Source organism: Larus michahellis, chromosome 4, assembly GCF_964199755.1.
Source record: "Larus michahellis chromosome 4, bLarMic1.1, whole genome shotgun sequence".
Lineage (NCBI taxonomy): Eukaryota > Metazoa > Chordata > Aves > Charadriiformes > Laridae > Larus > Larus michahellis.
The window spans coordinates 76,064,762-76,083,084 of record NC_133899.1 but is presented as its reverse complement, the minus strand read 5'-3'; the positions used below and the strand labels follow the sequence as shown (position 1 = coordinate 76,083,084).

Sequence of the window (18,323 nt, the reverse complement as noted above, 5' to 3'; positions counted from 1 at the left end):
GCCTCCTTTCGGGTGAGAAGCGGCAGCCGCAGAGGCGTGCCAGGAGTGGGGCTGCGCGGCGAGTGGGTCTGCAGCTATCACGGCGCTGGCGGCACCTGGCCCCAGTGCCGTGACTGAGGCTGGCAGGTATGTGCTTGTTTGTCTTGGCTGTCCCAGCCGCCCACCTTGCATCTGAGCAGGTCTCTGCTCAAGCAGCCATCATCACCTTGCTCTGCTTGCGCTTTTCCTGTGCTCTCTGCCCACATTCTTCCCACCCCACAGGGCCATGGCTCCTGGCACAGGGAGCCTCCTGGGGAGAAACCACCCCTGCGCTTCCCTCCGCTGAGCCCGCAAAGCCAGCAAGAGCCTTTAATTTTTCCAACAGTGGGTTTTGCCACCTGCGGGCACAGAGCTGGAGGGACGTGGTAATTGCTGTCATCCCTGCGGCATCATCGCTGGGGCAATGAGGTGCAGGCTAAGTGACTTGCCCAGGGCTCATCTGTGCCGTTGGATACCCAAGCTCTGCTTGCAGCCTCACTACCAGCAGCTTTAATGATCAGTTTCTCCTGTTCCCACACATGGAAATTGGTGGCTGGTGACGTGCCTGTGATGCTTAGGAGGCACTGGGCTGCGGCTTCAGGCTGTGGTGGTGGGTGGACACGACAGCGCAGGCAGGCAGGCACCCACCCAGCACAGAATTAGGCGTCTCAGCACTTTTTCCCTGCCAGACTCCATGGACTGCGTCACACTAGTCTGATGTTGGCCCTGGTTTAAAAAAAAAAGGCTCAACCCAGCCCTGTGGGGTGACCTGAGCCGCTGTTTTGGGGGCGATGGGGACAGCCCTGCTGCGGCCTGGGAGAGGCAGTGCAGCCTTGGTGGGCTCTGCAGGGAGCGTCCAGCAATCCTGCTCCTGGAAAAGGGGCTGGGGGAGCCCTGCTGCTCACTCCCACCCTGTGCTTGCCTGGCTCCCAAAACCAGACTTACCGATGCGTCTCCTTCCCAGCCTTAGTCTCCCTTCCCCGCTGCGAGAGCTCCAGGACCAGACACCACACGTGGCAGGGGCATGCTGCGGGGTGAGACGGGACCCCGCCGGGTGCAGAGCCGAGGGTGCAGCAGGTATGGTGGCTGCACGGCACAGCCAAAACAGGAAAGTCTGCTTTGCCAGCCCAGGAACCGGGCGGCCCCAGCAGCTCCGTCGGCCCCACCTTGCCTCTGACCCAAGCCGTGCTCACGCAGGCGAAAAACCAGTGGGGAACTCCCTGCTGGACCAGGAAGCAAAACCTGCCCTCCTGCCTGCGAGAAACCATCAGGCATCACTGCCCAACTCCGTGCCCTGGCAAAGTCGTTTCTTCAAACCATCCCTGCAGTGATGCTGGGCTGGACCACACGTCTGCAGTCACTTAGCGCAAGGGGATGGATGCTTGCAAGAGGATGGGTGCATGGCTGCATCCATCCCTGGTGAGCCCTGCACCTGGGGAGCCCAGGTGCTCAGTCCACAGGGGCACCCGGTGGTTTAATGCACCATGCGAGGGCCCGGGCAATGCGTGCGGCAGTGGGGATGAATGGGGATGCTTCACTCCAACGCGGCAGAGAGGGCAACCAGGGCGAGGGGATACTGCTTGGGTGGCTCCATCAGCCAGCACCAACAGGAGCAGCACCAGGCACATGGCCAGGAGCGATTCCACCGGCATCCCTGTCACATTAAATTTATGCTTGCACATTTCTTCCCTTGCTGGCAATTCAGCAAAGTCAGCCCAAAACCTGCCTTATCACGGCACAAATTTGGGGCAGTGCTGGAAGCAGGGAGCCATACTGCTGGCGCATGATGGTTGACGCAGACATGGGGATGGAGGCCCCAGAAACCAGACCCATCCCAGCTCTGCCTGGCCACCCTGGCTCACTGGTCCTGCCAGATTTTCACATGGACACCAAGGCGTTGCCACACTGGTCACCTGGCCACAGGAGAGGTTTTGCGGCTGCCTCTCAGACACCTACAACCTGGCCCCACTCACAAGCACCCTGCGCTCCTGCTGCTCAGAGAAGCATCATCTCCAGAAGCAGGAGATGCTGTGGGAATGGTGCTGCAACAAAAACCCTGGGGGGGGAAACACAGAAGCCAAAATTCTTTTTGCTCAAAACTGGCAGTCCCAGAGGATGCACAGAAGAAATACATAAGGGGGGCAATGGGAAAAGGAAACATGCCCAATAAAATCAGTCAGGGAGAGGGTGTTTGCTTATGCATGCTGAAGGCTGAGCTTATCAGTAGCCTTTTCCACAGGCTGTTTGCTGGAGACAAGCATCTCGGTGAAGCCGAGCTGCGCAGGAACCCGGTTGCAGCCCACAGTTTGGGAGGAGGTTTGGTGATGCCGGTGACAACCCAGTGCCAGGCAGGGGGGACGGATGCTTGGCCTTAGTGCAGGGGAGTTTGGTCTCCTTTGGCAGGAGGCAGGCAGGAAAGGCTGCTGCTCTGGGCCCTCTTCCAGCAGTGGGGCAAGGGAAAAGCTGCAGGATGGCAGCTGCTCCTCTATGTCAGCTGCCCCCTCAAATCTCACTCTTGGGCAGAAAGTGGGTCTTGAAATACCCTGGTAGCATGAGCCTCGCAGGGCTGGATGCTACACAGCCTGTCCAGGGGAGCGAGGTCCCAGCCCAAAAATCACCCCTGCAGTGCATAACAGGCAGCTTACAGAAAAGAAGGGAAAAGGGACCCGAAAACGTTACAGGAAAATTGCAAATGCGGTGAGACCCCCACTGCACCCTGCCACACTCCACACCAGCCTGTCTCCCTGGCTCAGCTCCCTGCATCCGCCTGCATACTCTGCAAGCCGTTCCTGAACAGGTAACCCTATATTTTTGGTCAAAAACACAACCGTTATGTATTCAAGGGCCGGGAAATGAGAGGTCTGGACGCAGGCTATAAATACCCCAGCTACAGAAATAGACATCACGGCAGCGCTTGCGGGCAGCGAGCGGCGACTGAGCACAAGCTCTGAGGGAGCCCAAAAAGCAGCACCGGGGATGAGCCCCTTCCCCAGGAGCTTGGCCATGGCCGAGGGCAGGCCTGGGCAGCCGTGACCGTGCGGTGCTGGCTGGGAAATGCAGCCTGTCCAGGGCACGACGCCAACCCGCCGGGCTGCCTACAAATCCCAGCACGCCGGGGAGCGGAGCTGCACCCCAGTCTGCCTCCTGCCTGCTTCCTGCCAGCGCGGGGAGGGGGAAATATAAACGGCAGCATCTCGAGCAAAGTTTGGATGCTGCCGCCGGACAGGCTGCACCGGGGAGCGGAGGCAGCACTCGCGGTGAGTTTGGGCTTTTCTCTCTAGCGAAATGCCGGCTCTGTGCGGTGGGGTTAATCGCTGCGCCGCGCTACGCAGCTGTAGGATGAGCTGAGGGGACCAGCCAGCATCCGTCTGACACGCTTTCCTGCGCGTCCGGCATTGCCGGGGAGGGGGGGGACTAGCAGCGGAGGTGTGTGTATGTGCATATACGCATATCAGTATGTAAGCAATACTGCAGTTATTAGCGGCAGGTAGATGGAAAGGGGAAGTCAGGCTGGGTTTGCAGCACTTGGAAGGGCAGAACAGAAATTAGAGGTGTTGTTCTCCCCCCAGGAAGGGCTTGCTCAGCTCCGTTGTCTCCTCTCATTTCCCTTTCACTTTTAGAAAAGTGCTTGGCTGAAATTCGGTCAGAGGACAGCTTCCTCCTGCTCAGCAGACAAGAAGGGCTGGTGGTTGCCACCCTCTGCCCTGCTCTGTGGGAGGAGACCCCTGCCCAGCACGGTTTATGGGTGGAAGAAGCAGAGGGATGCTCAGCATCTCCCGGCTTTCCAGGCACCCCCTGGCTGGGGAAGCAGCCCTGCCGGCAGGGATTTCCACTCCCGGGGCAGCTGGGGAATACATATGCAAGCATTGAACCCCCACGGCAAGGCTCCAGCTCTTGGGGCTGGCATCAGCCAAGTGCATTTCCTAACAGCCCAGGTCACGCTTTGTACAGCCCCTGAATAATAAAAATGAATTCAAGAAAACTGGGGCAAAAGAAAGATCTCTCTGGAGACTCTGACTCCCCCTTCACTCTGCATGCTGGCTTTGGTCTATGCTTGCACAGCCCCTCAACCCTGTAATCAGGTGGAGCATGAACCGGTAAATGAGGTTTGAACCCCCCTGCCATCCCCAGCACATCAGTGCAGGGACATCATTGCTGCCTCCAGAGAAACCCCACAGCATACTTGTAGGAGCTGCTGGGTGGAAACAACCCCCATGGGATGCCCCTCGATGGGAATGGGAACAGTTCCCATCCCACAGGCTGAATCCTAAAATTCCACTTCTAACACTGACTAGTGCACAGAAATGAAGCGTACAGCGTGGTGGTTACAGAAACCACAGGACCTGGGTGCGCAAAAATAAATGTGATTTCTTACTCAGCTGCTAGGCATGGGCAGACCGTGTAACCCCCCGTGACTTTCATCTGCCAGACCTGGGTTAGCACAGCCTGCACTGAGACCTTTAGCGTAGGGATCAGCTGGCTCACAGGGCTGTGGAGGGGCAGACCAGCCCCAGCAGCGGGATTCCACCCTGCACCCAAGCCCTCGCCACACACCTCCCCTGACTCAGGCCTTTTGCAGCTGCAAATGAGCTGCTCACACAGTGAACTTGCTTATTTGTGGACAGAAGTTCGCCATTCACACACAAAAAAAAAGTAAGAAGAAAGGCAATAAGGATGTGAACTAGAAGCCTACCGGTAAGATCTTACCTATTTTGGCTTTTTAGCTCCAATCAATCTCCAAGCCCTAGTTAAGATGCATAAAGACAGACTTAATTTGCTGGAAAGAGCTTCACAACCGCTTTTAGCAGTTCCCCCTGGAGAAAAATACTCTTTGGGGAAAAAAAAAAGAAAAAAGCCACTTCATCACATTTAATTGGAACTACTAGACCAGGATTTCTCAGAGCAGAGCTGTTGTCGGCAGAAGCAGGTTGATTTGGGTTGCCCCACTTGGTGGGTAGGATGTCCCCTTTCTTTTCCACCTTCCCTCCTCTCTAGATTGGCTGTTTTATAGTGTATCAGTTTAATTGTATACTTTCTCTTTGAGGCTGAAAGTGGAAGATGGCAGAGCCTGAAAGCACAATCATAAACACCAACGTGAAACAGGTAAAAGGTTGTTCGTTACAAAACACGCATCCTGTATTTCCAAAGCAAGTTTTGAAATGCCACCGCAGGAGACGACACACCACAGCCCAGAGCTGCGGTGGCATGAATTGCTTGTGCCTAGCTTTCAGCAGAACTAGCCTGTCCCAGGGGTGCTGGCCACCTGGTCCCAGTGAAGTCCCTGTGATTTCCACATGGGAAGAGGTTGCAGGACTGAACCTCCAGTTGCATGGACAGGACGGGCGCATTTGCTCACACTTAAGTTTTGGAGCGGCCAGGGAGAAAGCAGCAGCTTCTGTACATGTATATAGACTTTATTAGACTCTCCAGAACTGAACTGTGCAAAGAAACACAGCAGTGCCCAGCTCAGCACAAACAGGCGACCGTGGCTGTGCTGTGCCCACAAACACCAATGTTATGAAGCAATCCCCTCTGGTATGTGCTGTCCTCAGAGCATATGGCACTTGGCAGACAGGTTAGGGTTTCATAACTGCCTGCCCCATCCTTGGTGGCCAGAAAATGAAGATTGGGCTTGGTACCTCTTCTCCAAAGGCCCTCTGGCATCAGGAACCATGACGCATGGATGATGCCTCCAACACCCAATCTCACCACCCTGATCAGTGGAGCCCCATCTCTCCCTGCTCACCCCACCTCCCCAAACTCCTTCTTTGCTGTCCCCTAACCCCTCTTTCCTCCCTGTCCTGCAGAAAGACCCTAGTGAGGCACTGGTTATTGCGGTGACCACCAGAGCCATCTTCAACCTGGAGGAAGAGCACAAGCTCTACATGGAGAAGGGCAAGGAGGAGTACATAAGGCACCAGCAGGCCAACCAGGACAAGCCTCTGCCACCAGGCACGGCTTTCGCCTTCATCCAGGTGAGCCCCACACCTAGCCAGGGGCACATGCAGACCCCCGCAGAATGGGGTGAAAGTTCAGCTTTCCCAGCTTTATGTCTCAACTCCCATCACAGGGTGCAGATATGCCTGTCCTGGCCTCTTGGCCTCCTTGCAAGGCATCGAGACCTGTGCTCCTCACCGGTCCCGCATGTCCACCTGCCCCCTAGTGGGTATCCTGCTCCCTGCCCTCTTGGTGATGGCTTTTGGAGTACGGTTGCTCTGTCTGGTTCTCCATAACATGCTACCCTTGCCATAGCTGACAGATGCAGCACAAACCACTAACCTTAACTGCAAAAGAGCCCCAGCAACACCATCACAGTCATGCCCCTCCAAGAGAGTCTCATCTTCTCACAGGCGGTGCAGTATGTGAACGAGAAGATCCTGGAGAGCAACCCAGCAGAGAAGGACCTCTTTGACATCCTGGTGCTCTCCAACAACAGCCCTGAGAGCGGAATGCGCATCATCAACAGCGCCAAGCACTACGGTAAGGGAGATTCCATCCATGGAGGTGCGTGCTTCCCCTGGGATGCTGCAAAGCAGATAAGGCACAACAGTGGAGCATCAGTGGCAAATACAGAGCCAGGGGACACAAGGGGGAGGGGTTATTTTGGAAACAAGCCCAATTCCTGGCCGCCCCATGCAGCTTGCCCAGGGTGATGGAGCACACCCAACATACAGGCTCCTGTCAGAGCCCAGCTCCCTTTGGCCGAATCCTTTGCACCAGGGGGGCTGGCAGCATTTTGTGCAGCCAAGGCATCCTCAGGCAGCTACTAAAGAAACAGAGTTGTTAAACACAACCTAAATCTTGGATTTAGGCTCATTTAAGGGAGGGATGAAGGCAATATTTAACTGCACTCTGCAGTTTTGTAGGAGCAATGGGGCAAGAAGATGCAGCAAAAACATGGGCAGGTTCCCCACACAGCACTGAGAAATGAAGTGCCCCGAGCTCTGCAGCAAAGCATGCCGAGACCCTGGGGAGGGACGGGGGTGCTGCGAGGAGGATGTTGCCCCATAACAGACTTTGCTCACATTCCCTGACCCAAAGGCCTGGAGATCTCAAAGTTCTGCTTCGTCAGCGACGAGGACTCCACGCAGTACCTGAAGTCCCACAGGGTCAAGCTCTTCCTCTCGGCTGACAGGACAGACGTCTGCAATGCCCTCCGGAGAGGTGTGTTCTCCCCTCCATCCCACGCCCCCAAACCCACCACACTTTCCCCAAGCAGCTCAGTACTAAGAGGCAATGCCAGAGACCATGGTTTCACAGGGGCAAGGAGATGAATGGCACACTCACTACCAGTACAGACCTGAAAAGTTCAGTCTCCTCTTCTATCCCCAACAGTAGCCTGCAAACACACCAGGATTTCTCAGATGCCTTCACAAGTCACCAAGTGCTTTATGCATAATTCTGGCCATAGATCTGCCACGGGCTGGTCATTCCCTGCCTGACATTTAAGCCTTTCTAACAAAGACACTGACCATTGCTGCTCCCTGGATCAATAACTGTGCATCGCTGGTTCCCAGGCCTTTGTGAGGATGCTATAGAAATTTGCTTTCTTGGTACACACAGAGTTACCACGTGCTCAGGGATAGATGCAAGCAGATGCTTGACCTGGATCGGAGGCAGTACAGCTCTAATGGGGTTAATCGCCTCCTTATTAATTTGCTTGGGTATGAGCACATCAGCTGGCCAAGGTCCTTCAAGGTCAGGAGCAAGCCATCTGCAGCCTGGGCTTTCCTTCGCTACACAGCACATTCCTTGAGCCTCCTTGAAGAGCATCGTTGCTCTGACAAGTCTCTCTCATCCGGGGGCCTCAGTCCACGGATGAGGGCGGGCAGGGAGCAGCCTGTACGAAGAGACCTGTAATTAAGCCAATTACCCCAATCAAGTGGAGGTGCCAGTCCCTATTACTCACAGCTCAGAGTGCTAAATCTGGGCATTAAAGCCAGGCTTGGCAGGGTGAGCGAGCACCAGGAGGAGGGCTGCTCATGCCCACACAACCACGCATCATCTCTTAGCAGACCGAGTATCTCTCCAGACATCGGTGTCTGATCAGTGGCTCTGTCTTGTCCACTCCCATGCCCATGGGGGGATAACACAGCCCTAGAAAGGCTGGCCTGACCCCTCTTTCCCCAGAAAGACCCCTGGCTTGGAGACCCCAACATTTATGGTGTGGGACAGGGCCATGGCAGATGTTCAGGGAAGAGCTGGCCATGCACGAGCTGCCCCCAGGAGGGGGTGCCCCTCCTGAGCCCCACCTTGCTCTCTCTCACAGGGGTCTCGTCAGCGCTCGTCTTCCAGCAGGAGGTGCAGGCTCCCAGCACCCCGCTCCGTGTGGTGTTCGATGGGGACGCCGTGCTCTTCTCTGATGAGACAGACCAGGTCTTCCGGGAGCAGGGGCTGGAGGGGGCACTGCAGTACGAGCGGGCGATGGAGGCCGTGCCCATGGGAGAGGTAAGCAAGCCACCCCACTTTGATGGGCATCCACAGACACCATGAGCATCTCTCCCACTAGGGCTTTGACATGAGTAGCCAAAACAGCACAAATCTTTACAGTATCCCTTTGCATCCACCACTCGGTCCCTGGTGTGGGCCTGATCTGGAGTGCCACTGGAGATGGATCTGGCCTGATGTCTCCTGTAAGCGAGCATCAGTTCCCAAATATCCAGAGTTGTGGATTTTTAGACTGGGACCTCTTGCTGTGCAAGTCCCTGCAGGACTCAGACCCAGAGGCACTGCTCGCCAGGATGTACCTTCCTGGTCACCCTGGGATTAGGATGAGCATCACAATGCTCACCTTCCTCCCAAGCACCCCAGTGCACAGCACCAGTCCCAGCACCGCCCAATCCTGCACCACACAGGTGTCCCTGTGCTCTGCAGAGCCCTGAGAAACCCTGGAAGAGGACCAAGTGGCTTGTACAGGGAGAGAAGGTGTCTCCTTATTTCTCACTCACTCCCAAGTGACTTGCTGTGCTTCCAGGGTCCCCTGAAGGCTTTTGCCATGCACCTTGGGAAGATGCGCAAGAAGTTCAGCCAGGAAAAATCCCCCATCCGCACTTACCTGGTGACTGCCCGCAGTGGCCGGGACATGGGCATCCGAGCCATCAAGACGCTTCGGGAGTGGGGTCTGGCCATTGACGAGGCTTTTTTCATGGACGGGGCTCCCAAGGGCCCCATCCTCGCCCAGATCCAGCCCCACATTTTTTTTGACGATGGCCTTCATAACATCCAGGGGGCTCGAGATGTGGGTGTACCCTCTGCCTGGGTCCCTTCCTGCTGCTGATGGGCTGCAGGCCAGCAGACCTCCCTCCTAGCAGCACAGGGGACTGGGACAGTTGAAGGCAAACCTTCTGGTGGAGAGGGAAGGATTTCCTAACCTGCAGCAAGCAAGCCTCAGGGAAAGGAGGCAAGAGCATTGCATGAGAGCACAGACTACCAGGCAAGACTTGATGCTCATTTCTGCTCCTGATATGAGGTCCTTTATGTCTTAGGATAAAGCCAAAAAATGCAGCTGTGCCAGAAAGGAGGGACACCTTTGCTGGCACACTGAGAACTATCACCTGCACCCCAGTAGGACCTGGGGACTTTTCTGCAAAGAAATAAATGAAGCTGTTGCCCCACACATGAGATAAAGGAAGCACAAAACCAAGCACTAAAACTTCTAGCTTTGTCTGTGCTCAGACAGCCTGCAAGATTTATTCCCAGGATCTCTGCCCAAAGGAAGCCCTCAAGACCCTGCCTCAGCAGACACACTCAGCTTGCTTTCCTGAGGAGGCTGATGTGCTAGCAAGTCCTTCAGGCAGCTCCAGCCAAACTCAGCAGAGGGAAAAAGACTTCAAAGCTGCAAAGGACTTACAAACTTTTTAGAAATGGGTGACCAGGTTGAAGAAAGAAAGCCCAAGCTGTTCCCCTCTATAGAAGAGATCATAGCACAAGTCACCTTTCATTAGGCATGCAGACTGCTCACAGAGTGCCCTTAGGAGACCCAGACCTGTAGGGCACTCAATTCCTGGAGCTGCAGGAGATGGGCCAGGGACAAGGCTGCAACCGAGGTCTGAGGTCCATCCAGGAGACAGAGCTGCTACATAGCTCCAATGTCCCACCAGGAGAGGGCAGTGGAGATGGGCTGCCTACACCACAAGCCATGCAGGGGTCAGGGCTGCAGACCAGCACCCCAGGGACCAGAACAGAACTAGGTGCACAGGCCTGAGTTTAGATGGGTCTCCAGGGCTGTGAGGGGAGGTGGGTGGGTGGGGGTCCCAGGAGTGGCAGTTCAGGGCAGGTGGGGTCCATGGGAGTGCTCAGGACCCTGCCTGGCACCAAATCACCTGTTGCACAGGGATACCTTTCCACCAGCAGTTTGGACTCTGCTCCTCATTTTCCTGGGAAGCAAGCAGCCCCCCGCCCCCGAGATTCACTTGCAGGTTTCTTTCCCCAGGGCTGGATATGAGCAGTTGCCACTAGAGGCCACTGTGCTGCCCAGGGATACAACACCCCGAAAACCCCAGGAGCTCCCCAAAGCCACCTCAACAAGATACAAATTGGCCGCTCAGGGCAGTGCTTGCTTGGTGGCAGTAGGATTATGGATGGAGGAGATAAATATGATGGTGGCTTAGTTTTTTTAACTTCAGAGTAATCAGAAAGTAATTTTTTTTTAAAGCATCACAAGCGTCGCTCTCACGAATGTCTTTTTCCCCTCAATAAATAAATAAATGAGCATCCCCATGTGAGCACTTGTCCCTCGTGCCTGTGTTCAGTGGCATGGGAGGAGGGCTGTGATAATTCCACGCTCTTTTACAGACATTTGATTCTTTTATCCAGTCTTATATGTGCACATTGAGCTGGGTTCAATACACAAGAAACCTTCAGTCAACTTTGGATTAGTTCTCTGCCCAGCTTCTTGCGTCCCCAAACCTGCACCCTTCTGCTACCCTGAGCTTGGGGGATCTGCAAATCTCACCCTGCCAAGGGGAGCTGCTGGCCCCATGGTGCCACTGGCATGGGTCCTGTCCCTTCCACTGTGGCCACCACATGGGGCCAAACTCGGGGCTGCCAGGGCAGAGCAGGGCAGGCATGCTCAGGCATGGGGCTTTGTGAGGAAGCCATCTCCAAAGATACAAAGCCCAGCAGGGTTTTGGCACCAGCAGTCTGGCCCCTGGCCTTTTCACTCAGTTCAGATGCTGAAATTAGATGTCTGGAGGTACCAACATCAACAACACCAGCTACTCATCATTCGCTAATGATGCTAAGTACCCGCCACCCTCAATCACTGAACAAACATTAATTACGGCATGCTCAAAACATGCCCGGTGAGCAGGTAAAGATGTTCATCCCACTTTTATGCAGGTCAGATACCACCAGGCTGGGTACAGGGATCCAAGGACCCATCTCCAGCCCAGCTCACCATGCACAGCCGGCTGCTTCGGTGGCAGCTGGCGGTGGGGACATGGACCCTGTGGTGGTGGCAGTGGTGGTGGTCCCAGACATCCTCCACCACTCTGACCCATCGCCTTTGCCAATGCCTGGACAGTGCCAGCAGGAGCTCGGTCAATGCTTTGGCTGAGGGGGAATTAGCTGAGTCAAGGGTGGTGGGGAAAGGCCCACGTGAGCCTTCACAGGGCGCGAGCTGCTGAGGCAGGGGGAAAGTGCCACGTGCCTTCCTCCAGCACTGTCAGCACAGCGGGGGATGACAGGGCGAAATGTGCCCAAAATGGGAAAAAAGGAAGGAAACTCAGGGTTTGCAGAGTTGCTTCATATGGGGCTAAGTGCAGCTGCTTTGGGCCATGGCTCAAAGGTGTAGCATCAAAACTGCCCTTTACTGTCCTGCTCTGAAGATGGAGCATAAAAAACACCCCCCAGCAAGGACTGCTGCAGCCTTACCCTCTGCTGCAAGGGCAAACTTGTTTCTGTCTTAGAGGCATCTGTAAATAGTTCATTAATGCTTAGGATGTTCCTCAAGTCTCAGCTTTCTAAGGCATTTTAATCTCCCTCCTTCAAGGGGTTGCTGGTGCCCAGGGCTTTCCTGCTGCTGCTACAGCCCAAAGGGAGTTTAGCTGCTGGGGCTAGTTGCAGGATGCTTCTCTGATATCTCTCTCAGCTTTTGGGGGCCAGGGCAAGGAAGAAGCAGGTCACACCACCATGCCACCCACAGGGACAGGCTCCCTTTGAGCCCTGCTGGGTTTCACACTTTTCCACTCCGTGAAAAGAAATGAAGGGGTGCAAAGGGGGATCTGAGGACCTGCACTTGATTTTGGCCATTGCTTTTCAGCGACCCCGCGCCGTCCCAGCTGAAGCTGCCCAGCGCTGGGGTCCCCACCGGCACTGACCCACCAGTGCTTGGGACACCCTCACGAGACCCTCCCAGTGCGGGGAGGGATGCGGGCAATGCCTCCTCTGCCAAGCCCAGCTCTGCTGGCCGTGCCGAACAAGCAGCCCTTGTTTTGGGGGGGGCACGTGACCCCAGGGATCAGAGGCTGTGGACGTCTGGCCCCAAGGGGTTTGCAAGAGACCTTTGCCCAGGAGTATGCCCTTAATCCCTGACTCACTGCACCAGTGAATTTAGGATTGCATACTTTAAAAAATCCCAATTTAGCGCTATGAGAGAGAAAGGAATTTTTTATGGAATGGTGGTGCTGCAGGGAGGGAAGATTGGCAGGTATTTAGCTGCTAACAGACATCTGCATTGGCAGTGTCCGAGCAGTTCGGCTTTATTGACTCCTGCCTGCAGCGGGAGAAGATGCTGGAGGCTGCAGGACCCGGGCACAGCTGCAGTGTCCGCCAGAGATGCTCCCACACCTCCCTCCACCCACAACATACAAGGACCTTCGACCACAAGCACGGGGCACTCATCTTCACATTTTTGACCTAACCCTAAGCCACGCCGGTGACAGAGCTCCTTGGGAAACACTCAGGGGTTCCCAGCCAGGGAGGGTGAGATGCCAAGTCTCACACTGCAAATAATTATAAACAGGGTGTTTTCTGTGCAGAGTCTCAGAGAGAGGGTGTGCAAAGCCACAGACTGTGTTTGCCAAGGTGCTTAAACGTGGGTTCAAGATCTTAACCCCAGGCAGGCACGTTGGAAAATGCTGGCTGTGGCGGCAAGTGAAGCTGGTGCTTAGGAGAAAGGTGACAACAAATAAGTGGGAATTAAGAGCCTTCATGGGCATATTCACACAGTAACACCCGCGCCGGGAGGTCAGGATTGATTCACCAAAGAGGAGTTGGGTGGTTGCTCCTACTCCAAGGAAACACATTGCAATTTTAAGCCGATCCTTGGGTTGCCATAGGGTGTTGACCCTTGTCTTTCTGAGCCCACCCTCTTCCCAGGACCAGAAGGCTCAATTGCTTTGGTGCTTTGTCACATGGAGAAGATGTAATTGCATAAATTATGGTCTTCTTGAGGCAGCTTTGGCTGGAAATTAAAAGAAATAATTAAACGGCACCTAGTGCTGGCAAAGAAAATGAGATGGATGGCATGCTTGGATGAGGCTGGAGGCACATCTTTGCATCTAGCATGGACATCCCACCTGTGAGCCGATATTCCCCCCCCCGCAAGCTGAGCTCGAGTGGCCCCAGGGACCATGACAGGAATTGCTCAAGGCAGGCGATGAGGTGAATCGGGTCCCAGTGCTCCCCACCACATCCTGGCGTGGGAGGCAATGAATCGATGCCATCATTGCCACTTACCACCTCATCCCGTCAGCCGTCGGTCACGCTGCCTGCTACCAGCGCCTGCCAGGGTTGTTGTTGCCTGTCCCCAGCAATTTCAGCCTGCTGCAAAATAACTCGGGTGAGGCAAACACCACGAGATCCCTGCCCCGAGGAGCAGACGGGGCCAGCAGCCGGGGTGAGGCAGGTCCCCTCCTCCCCGAGATGGGTACCAGGTGTGTCCTCAGCCGTGGGGGAGGATGGGCCGGGGGATGCGGAAGGACGTCCGATGCCGAGTGGGGTCAGGCGCAGGCAGGCAGCGCGGGGGCAGCGAGGATTTGGGCAGGGCCATGCAGAGAGTGCGTGGGATGCAGGGACAGGCGATGCCGAGTTTGGCAGCAGCCCGACAAGGCACGGCGGTGTACGAGTAAACCCTAGTGAAGACATCAGCGCACCTCATAGGCTTAAAGACATTAAGCATTTTGCTCTATAAGACCTTTTTTTTAAAAAATTAGCTAGGGGAAAGGCTGGAAGAGCAGGATATGATGGAGAAGGTCCACTAGGGAGAAAGCACCCCATGCTCAAAGCTGCTGCAAAGGCCCTGATGGGGATGGAGCCACGCTCAGGGCTCCTGCCCATCGTGGCACCCAGCCACGACACCTAGCCATTGGTGAGCCACCCTCACCAGCCACCGGGATCAGGGTTTGCGGCGTGAGAGACACCAAAGGAACAATTAACACCCAGTCTAAGCCTTTTGCAACTCCGCTTAGCCTCTCCCCAAGGTCACTGCAGCCCATGCTGGCAGCCAAAAAATGTTTAAGCAGGCTGCCTGCCAGCTCTGCCTCCAAACCAGCCCCAGCCGGCCGGCACCAACAGAGCAGGGATTGCCACCACCCACGATGCCCAGGACATATCCCTCAGCACCTGCAGTGCTGGGTCATGGTGGCCAGAGCATGGATGGGTCCATTTGGTGTGCCCAGTGCAATCCCTCCCCTGCTCCCACATTTCCCATCAGCCAGAGCTGCTGCTAAAGCACCTTCAAGTTTGCTTTTGCGGGTGTCACCCAGAAAGAGGGTGTAATTTGGGAATTGCCGGTGCCGCTGAAAAACGCGCCCTCACCTTGTGAATTGTACATCAGTTTAGGAAACGGTGTTGGGAGTGGGCGAGATCCTGGCGCTGCGCCGGGAAAAAGTTAACCACCGCTTTGCTCGAGGGCTCCAGGCCGGTGAATCAGGCTCTGCTAATTAGCTGCATCCAGCAGCTTTACACCGGTACGAGGACCTTGAGTTGGAGTCAGGGTGTTTGCAACCAGACCTGCCCAGACTTGAGCGCCTGTAGGCCCTACTCAGCTCAGACTGAGGAATATTTTTCTTTTTTTCCTTTAGCAACGAGCTGCAAAATCCCAAACACTTTTTTCTGGATTTGAAGACGACGTTCATCCTCTAAAAATCCCACCCGCAGCTTTGCATTTAACACCTCTTGGCCAAAAAGTAATCCGTGTTTCTGAACTGAAGCTTTCCTTGCCCCTTAGGTCATTGCAATTCAGGGCATTGTCTACCGCTGCAATAAATGAATTTATAAAAAAAAAAAACATCAAGGAAAGGGCGAAGGCAAATGCATGGCCAGCCCTAAGGAGAAAGAGGCCTCCATAGCATCCCTGCCAGAGAAACTAAGGAACATCAGGTCCCTGGCCATGTGGCAAAGGGCACATGGGCCAGCCCAGTGTCACCCACAGAGGGGACCCCAGTCTCCCAGGGCTGGGGCTGGTGCACATCCTCATAGGAGCCGCTGGGGCTGAGTCATTCAACCTGCCCTTGGGAATCCTCTCAGGCAGGGATTGAGGTTGCAAAAGCGTGTCCCGCTCCCAGGGGTGCGTCACCCCACACCCACAGCCGTGGGTGCCGGGCACAGCACTCCGGCTCACCCCCAGAGCCGGAGGGATGCGGGAGGCTGTGGAGACAGGCCAGCAAGGAAAGGGTTTCATCCACCATGCCGAAAATAGGAGCAAGAAGGGGCAGGGCCCTTGGCCATCTCTCGCACATCTCCGCCAGCTCTGAACACTTTGGCCACAGCACTCCAGGTCTTGCTCAAAGAACAGGGAAAAATGGCTAAAAACACTCATGCCCAGGCTCATGCCGGCCTAATCTTTTGAAGATAACACCACACAACTTTCATGGTCCCAGCCTATAAATACCCAGACATGTTTCCAGCTCCTGGTGAAACATCCCTGCTGCACCTCTCAAGGCTTTGACATCAGGGCAAACATCCCACAGAGGTGCTGAAGGAGCCCAAATGAGGAAATCCAGACTCCTTGCCAGGGCCACTGGTTCCCAGCACGCAGGCGCAGTGGTGGCAGCTCCAAAACCACCAGTGCCAAGGGCTGGAGACAAATTAAACACTCTGGGGATAACCGCCCCCTGCCCCAGCCCCTTCCCATTCAGGAGAGGATCATCATTGTAATGTTCCCCAACACGGCCCTGTCCTCCCTTTTTCCCAAAAAGCCACTGGGAAGTGTCTGGGCTCACCAGTGGGATGGACACCTAAGTTGCTTAGAGAAGCACGTCTAAAAGCAGTGACCCTCTCATGTTGGTAAGAGAGCAGCTCCGGATGCAGACACAAGCCCTGCTACCACCAAGCCTGAGCAAAGGCCCACTTGTAACAGCTTTCCTAACAGTGAAGCTTACCCTTAATCCCTTGGGAATTAAAAAAACAGACACAGGCTGGGTCTAGACTGTTTGACCCTGCTGAAAGACTTTGCTCTGCAGCGTGTGATGATACGGGGCTAGCATGGCGTGCTGTCCTCACCAGCCCATCCCTGCACGCCGGAGCCTGCTCCGGAGCCACGGGATGCTGGGAGAGACTAGTCAGACTGGAAACGCTCGTGGAGGAGCTGCTGTAGGTGCTCCAGCCTGGGGGGCAGAGGCGCGTCACCGGGACGGCCATGGTTTCCCCACCACTTCAAAGAGGAAGGAGGAGGGCTGGTACCTCTCCGGCTCCACTGCCAGCTCTGGGACAGCTGGGAAGAGTGTAGGGAAGCCCCGGGCCTGGCGTCAGGACTACCCCTGTTGTCTGCAAAGCACAGTTGCAGAGGGGTTTAGAGCCCTTGGTGAGGGTGGGTTTGCTTGGCGGGGGGGGACAGCAGTTGGGCCAGGTTATGCCTGACCCACAGGAGCTCGGTGCTGGGGCTGCCGTACCTGGGGAGGGCGTCAAGAGGAGGATACCCCCGAGACAGAGCCCAGGGCAACAGAGATGCCTCCAGAATCAGGCTACAGATGCCGGGGACCAGCCACGCCTTGGCTGAAAGGAGCTGCGTGGGGTTTTGCTGAGTCACGCGGTGCCATGGGGCCGGGATGTGCTGAGTCAGGGTCAGCGGTGCCGGCCCTGACCAGGCGCCCACGGGGCAGGAGGGAAGCGGGGGCTGGCCGGCCTCCAGGGAGGCACCGCTGAGCCTGGCCGAACTAACGGGACCCAACAGGCCCAGACAATGCCTCCGGCCATCGCTCCGGAAAACCTCGTCCTGGCGGGTGCCGTGTCCCATGGGGAGGCGGCGGGTTTCCCCATACCCCCGGCTCAACCGAGGGATAGAGATTTGGACAGCCGGTGGAACGAGACACAGCCCAGCGCAGACGTACCCCCTAAAAACACTCGTCACAGAGTGCAGCTGGGGGGCAGCGGGCACAGAGCCGGGGCAGCCGGAGGATGGAAGAGGCTCAGGGAGGGAGAGTGGGGAGGAAATGGCGTGAGCGAGGTGCCAGCAACATGACCCAGCAATTTTCCAGAAGTTGCATGAACATGAAGGAGGCGGGACAGGGACAGGGACCCCGCCACGAAGCCAGGGGTCCCCCACCCCAGCAGAGCCCAGCTTGTCCCATGGCTGCTGCTCTCCCATCGTGAAGGCTGGGCACAAGCAGGAGGAGAAAACAAACCCCCTGAGCCCACAGGACTTGGACAGGAAAGCATCTGTAAATCCGATTTTTTAATATTTTTTTTTCCCCACTGGTCTCGTGGCTCTGTAAGAGCTCGGTCGGGGCAAACTGGGCAGAGATTAGCTCTGCCTGCCATCTCCCAAGCCGGTATGGTGGCACCTCTGAGCCCTGCCATGACACCCTGGGGTGGCAAAGAGCCCGTCCTGGTGCTCCCCGATGCTCAGCCCTGCGGGGGGACCTCAGGGTCTGTTGGTGGCCAGTGCCCCCCTGGGCTCTGCCCAGCACCAGCATCAGCCTCGATGGCTGTAGGTGGCCTGGTACCACCATGGTGGCATTTCAAGGGGGGGGAACGTATGCCTTGGCACTCCCGCTCCCCCCCCAAACAAGCTACAGTCCAGGATGTGCCTGTCTCCCCCCAAAACCCTCAGCCCGCAGGGACGAGTCGCCCCGAACTGGGGTTGTCCTGGGGCCAGGGAGAAGCTGGGGGACTGCTATGGCCCCCCCCGCGGCCGGGGGGTGCAGACATCCCTGTGGGCCCAGCTGCACAATTAGCCCCCACCGGTGACAGGGGGTGGGCAGCGGAGGTCCGCGGGCTTCTGGTAGCCTGGGGTCTCGCCATGCCGGGCTGGGGAGACTGGCTAAGGGGCGGGGGGTGTCCCCCTACCTCCGCAGGGCAGGGAGAAAATCCAGAAAACCTGGAAAGAACAAAAAAAAAAAAACAACGGAGAGGAAGTTAAA

At 56.2% G+C, this 18,323-nt stretch overlaps 1 protein-coding gene across 2 annotated transcripts; it reads left to right on the top strand.

The window, feature by feature from the left end:
• Window positions 1-34: 34 nt before the first annotated feature.
• On the top strand, window positions 35-10,742 carry LOC141742710 (cytosolic 5'-nucleotidase 1A-like). Of its 2 annotated transcripts, none has more exons than XM_074585692.1 (7): window positions 35-126; window positions 5,063-5,121; window positions 5,826-5,993; window positions 6,369-6,498; window positions 7,060-7,182; window positions 8,288-8,466; window positions 8,993-10,742. In XM_074585692.1, the coding sequence occupies exons 2-7, from the start codon at window positions 5,077-5,079 to the stop codon at window positions 9,293-9,295; spliced, it is 948 nt and encodes a 315-aa protein (XP_074441793.1). In that variant the 5' UTR covers window positions 35-126; window positions 5,063-5,076; the 3' UTR covers window positions 9,296-10,742. The 2 variants fall into 2 exon arrangements, with proteins under 2 accessions (XP_074441793.1, XP_074441792.1); XM_074585691.1 differs by lacking the exon at window positions 35-126 and adding an exon at window positions 2,923-3,275.
• The last annotated feature ends 7,581 nt before the right edge of the window (window positions 10,743-18,323 follow it).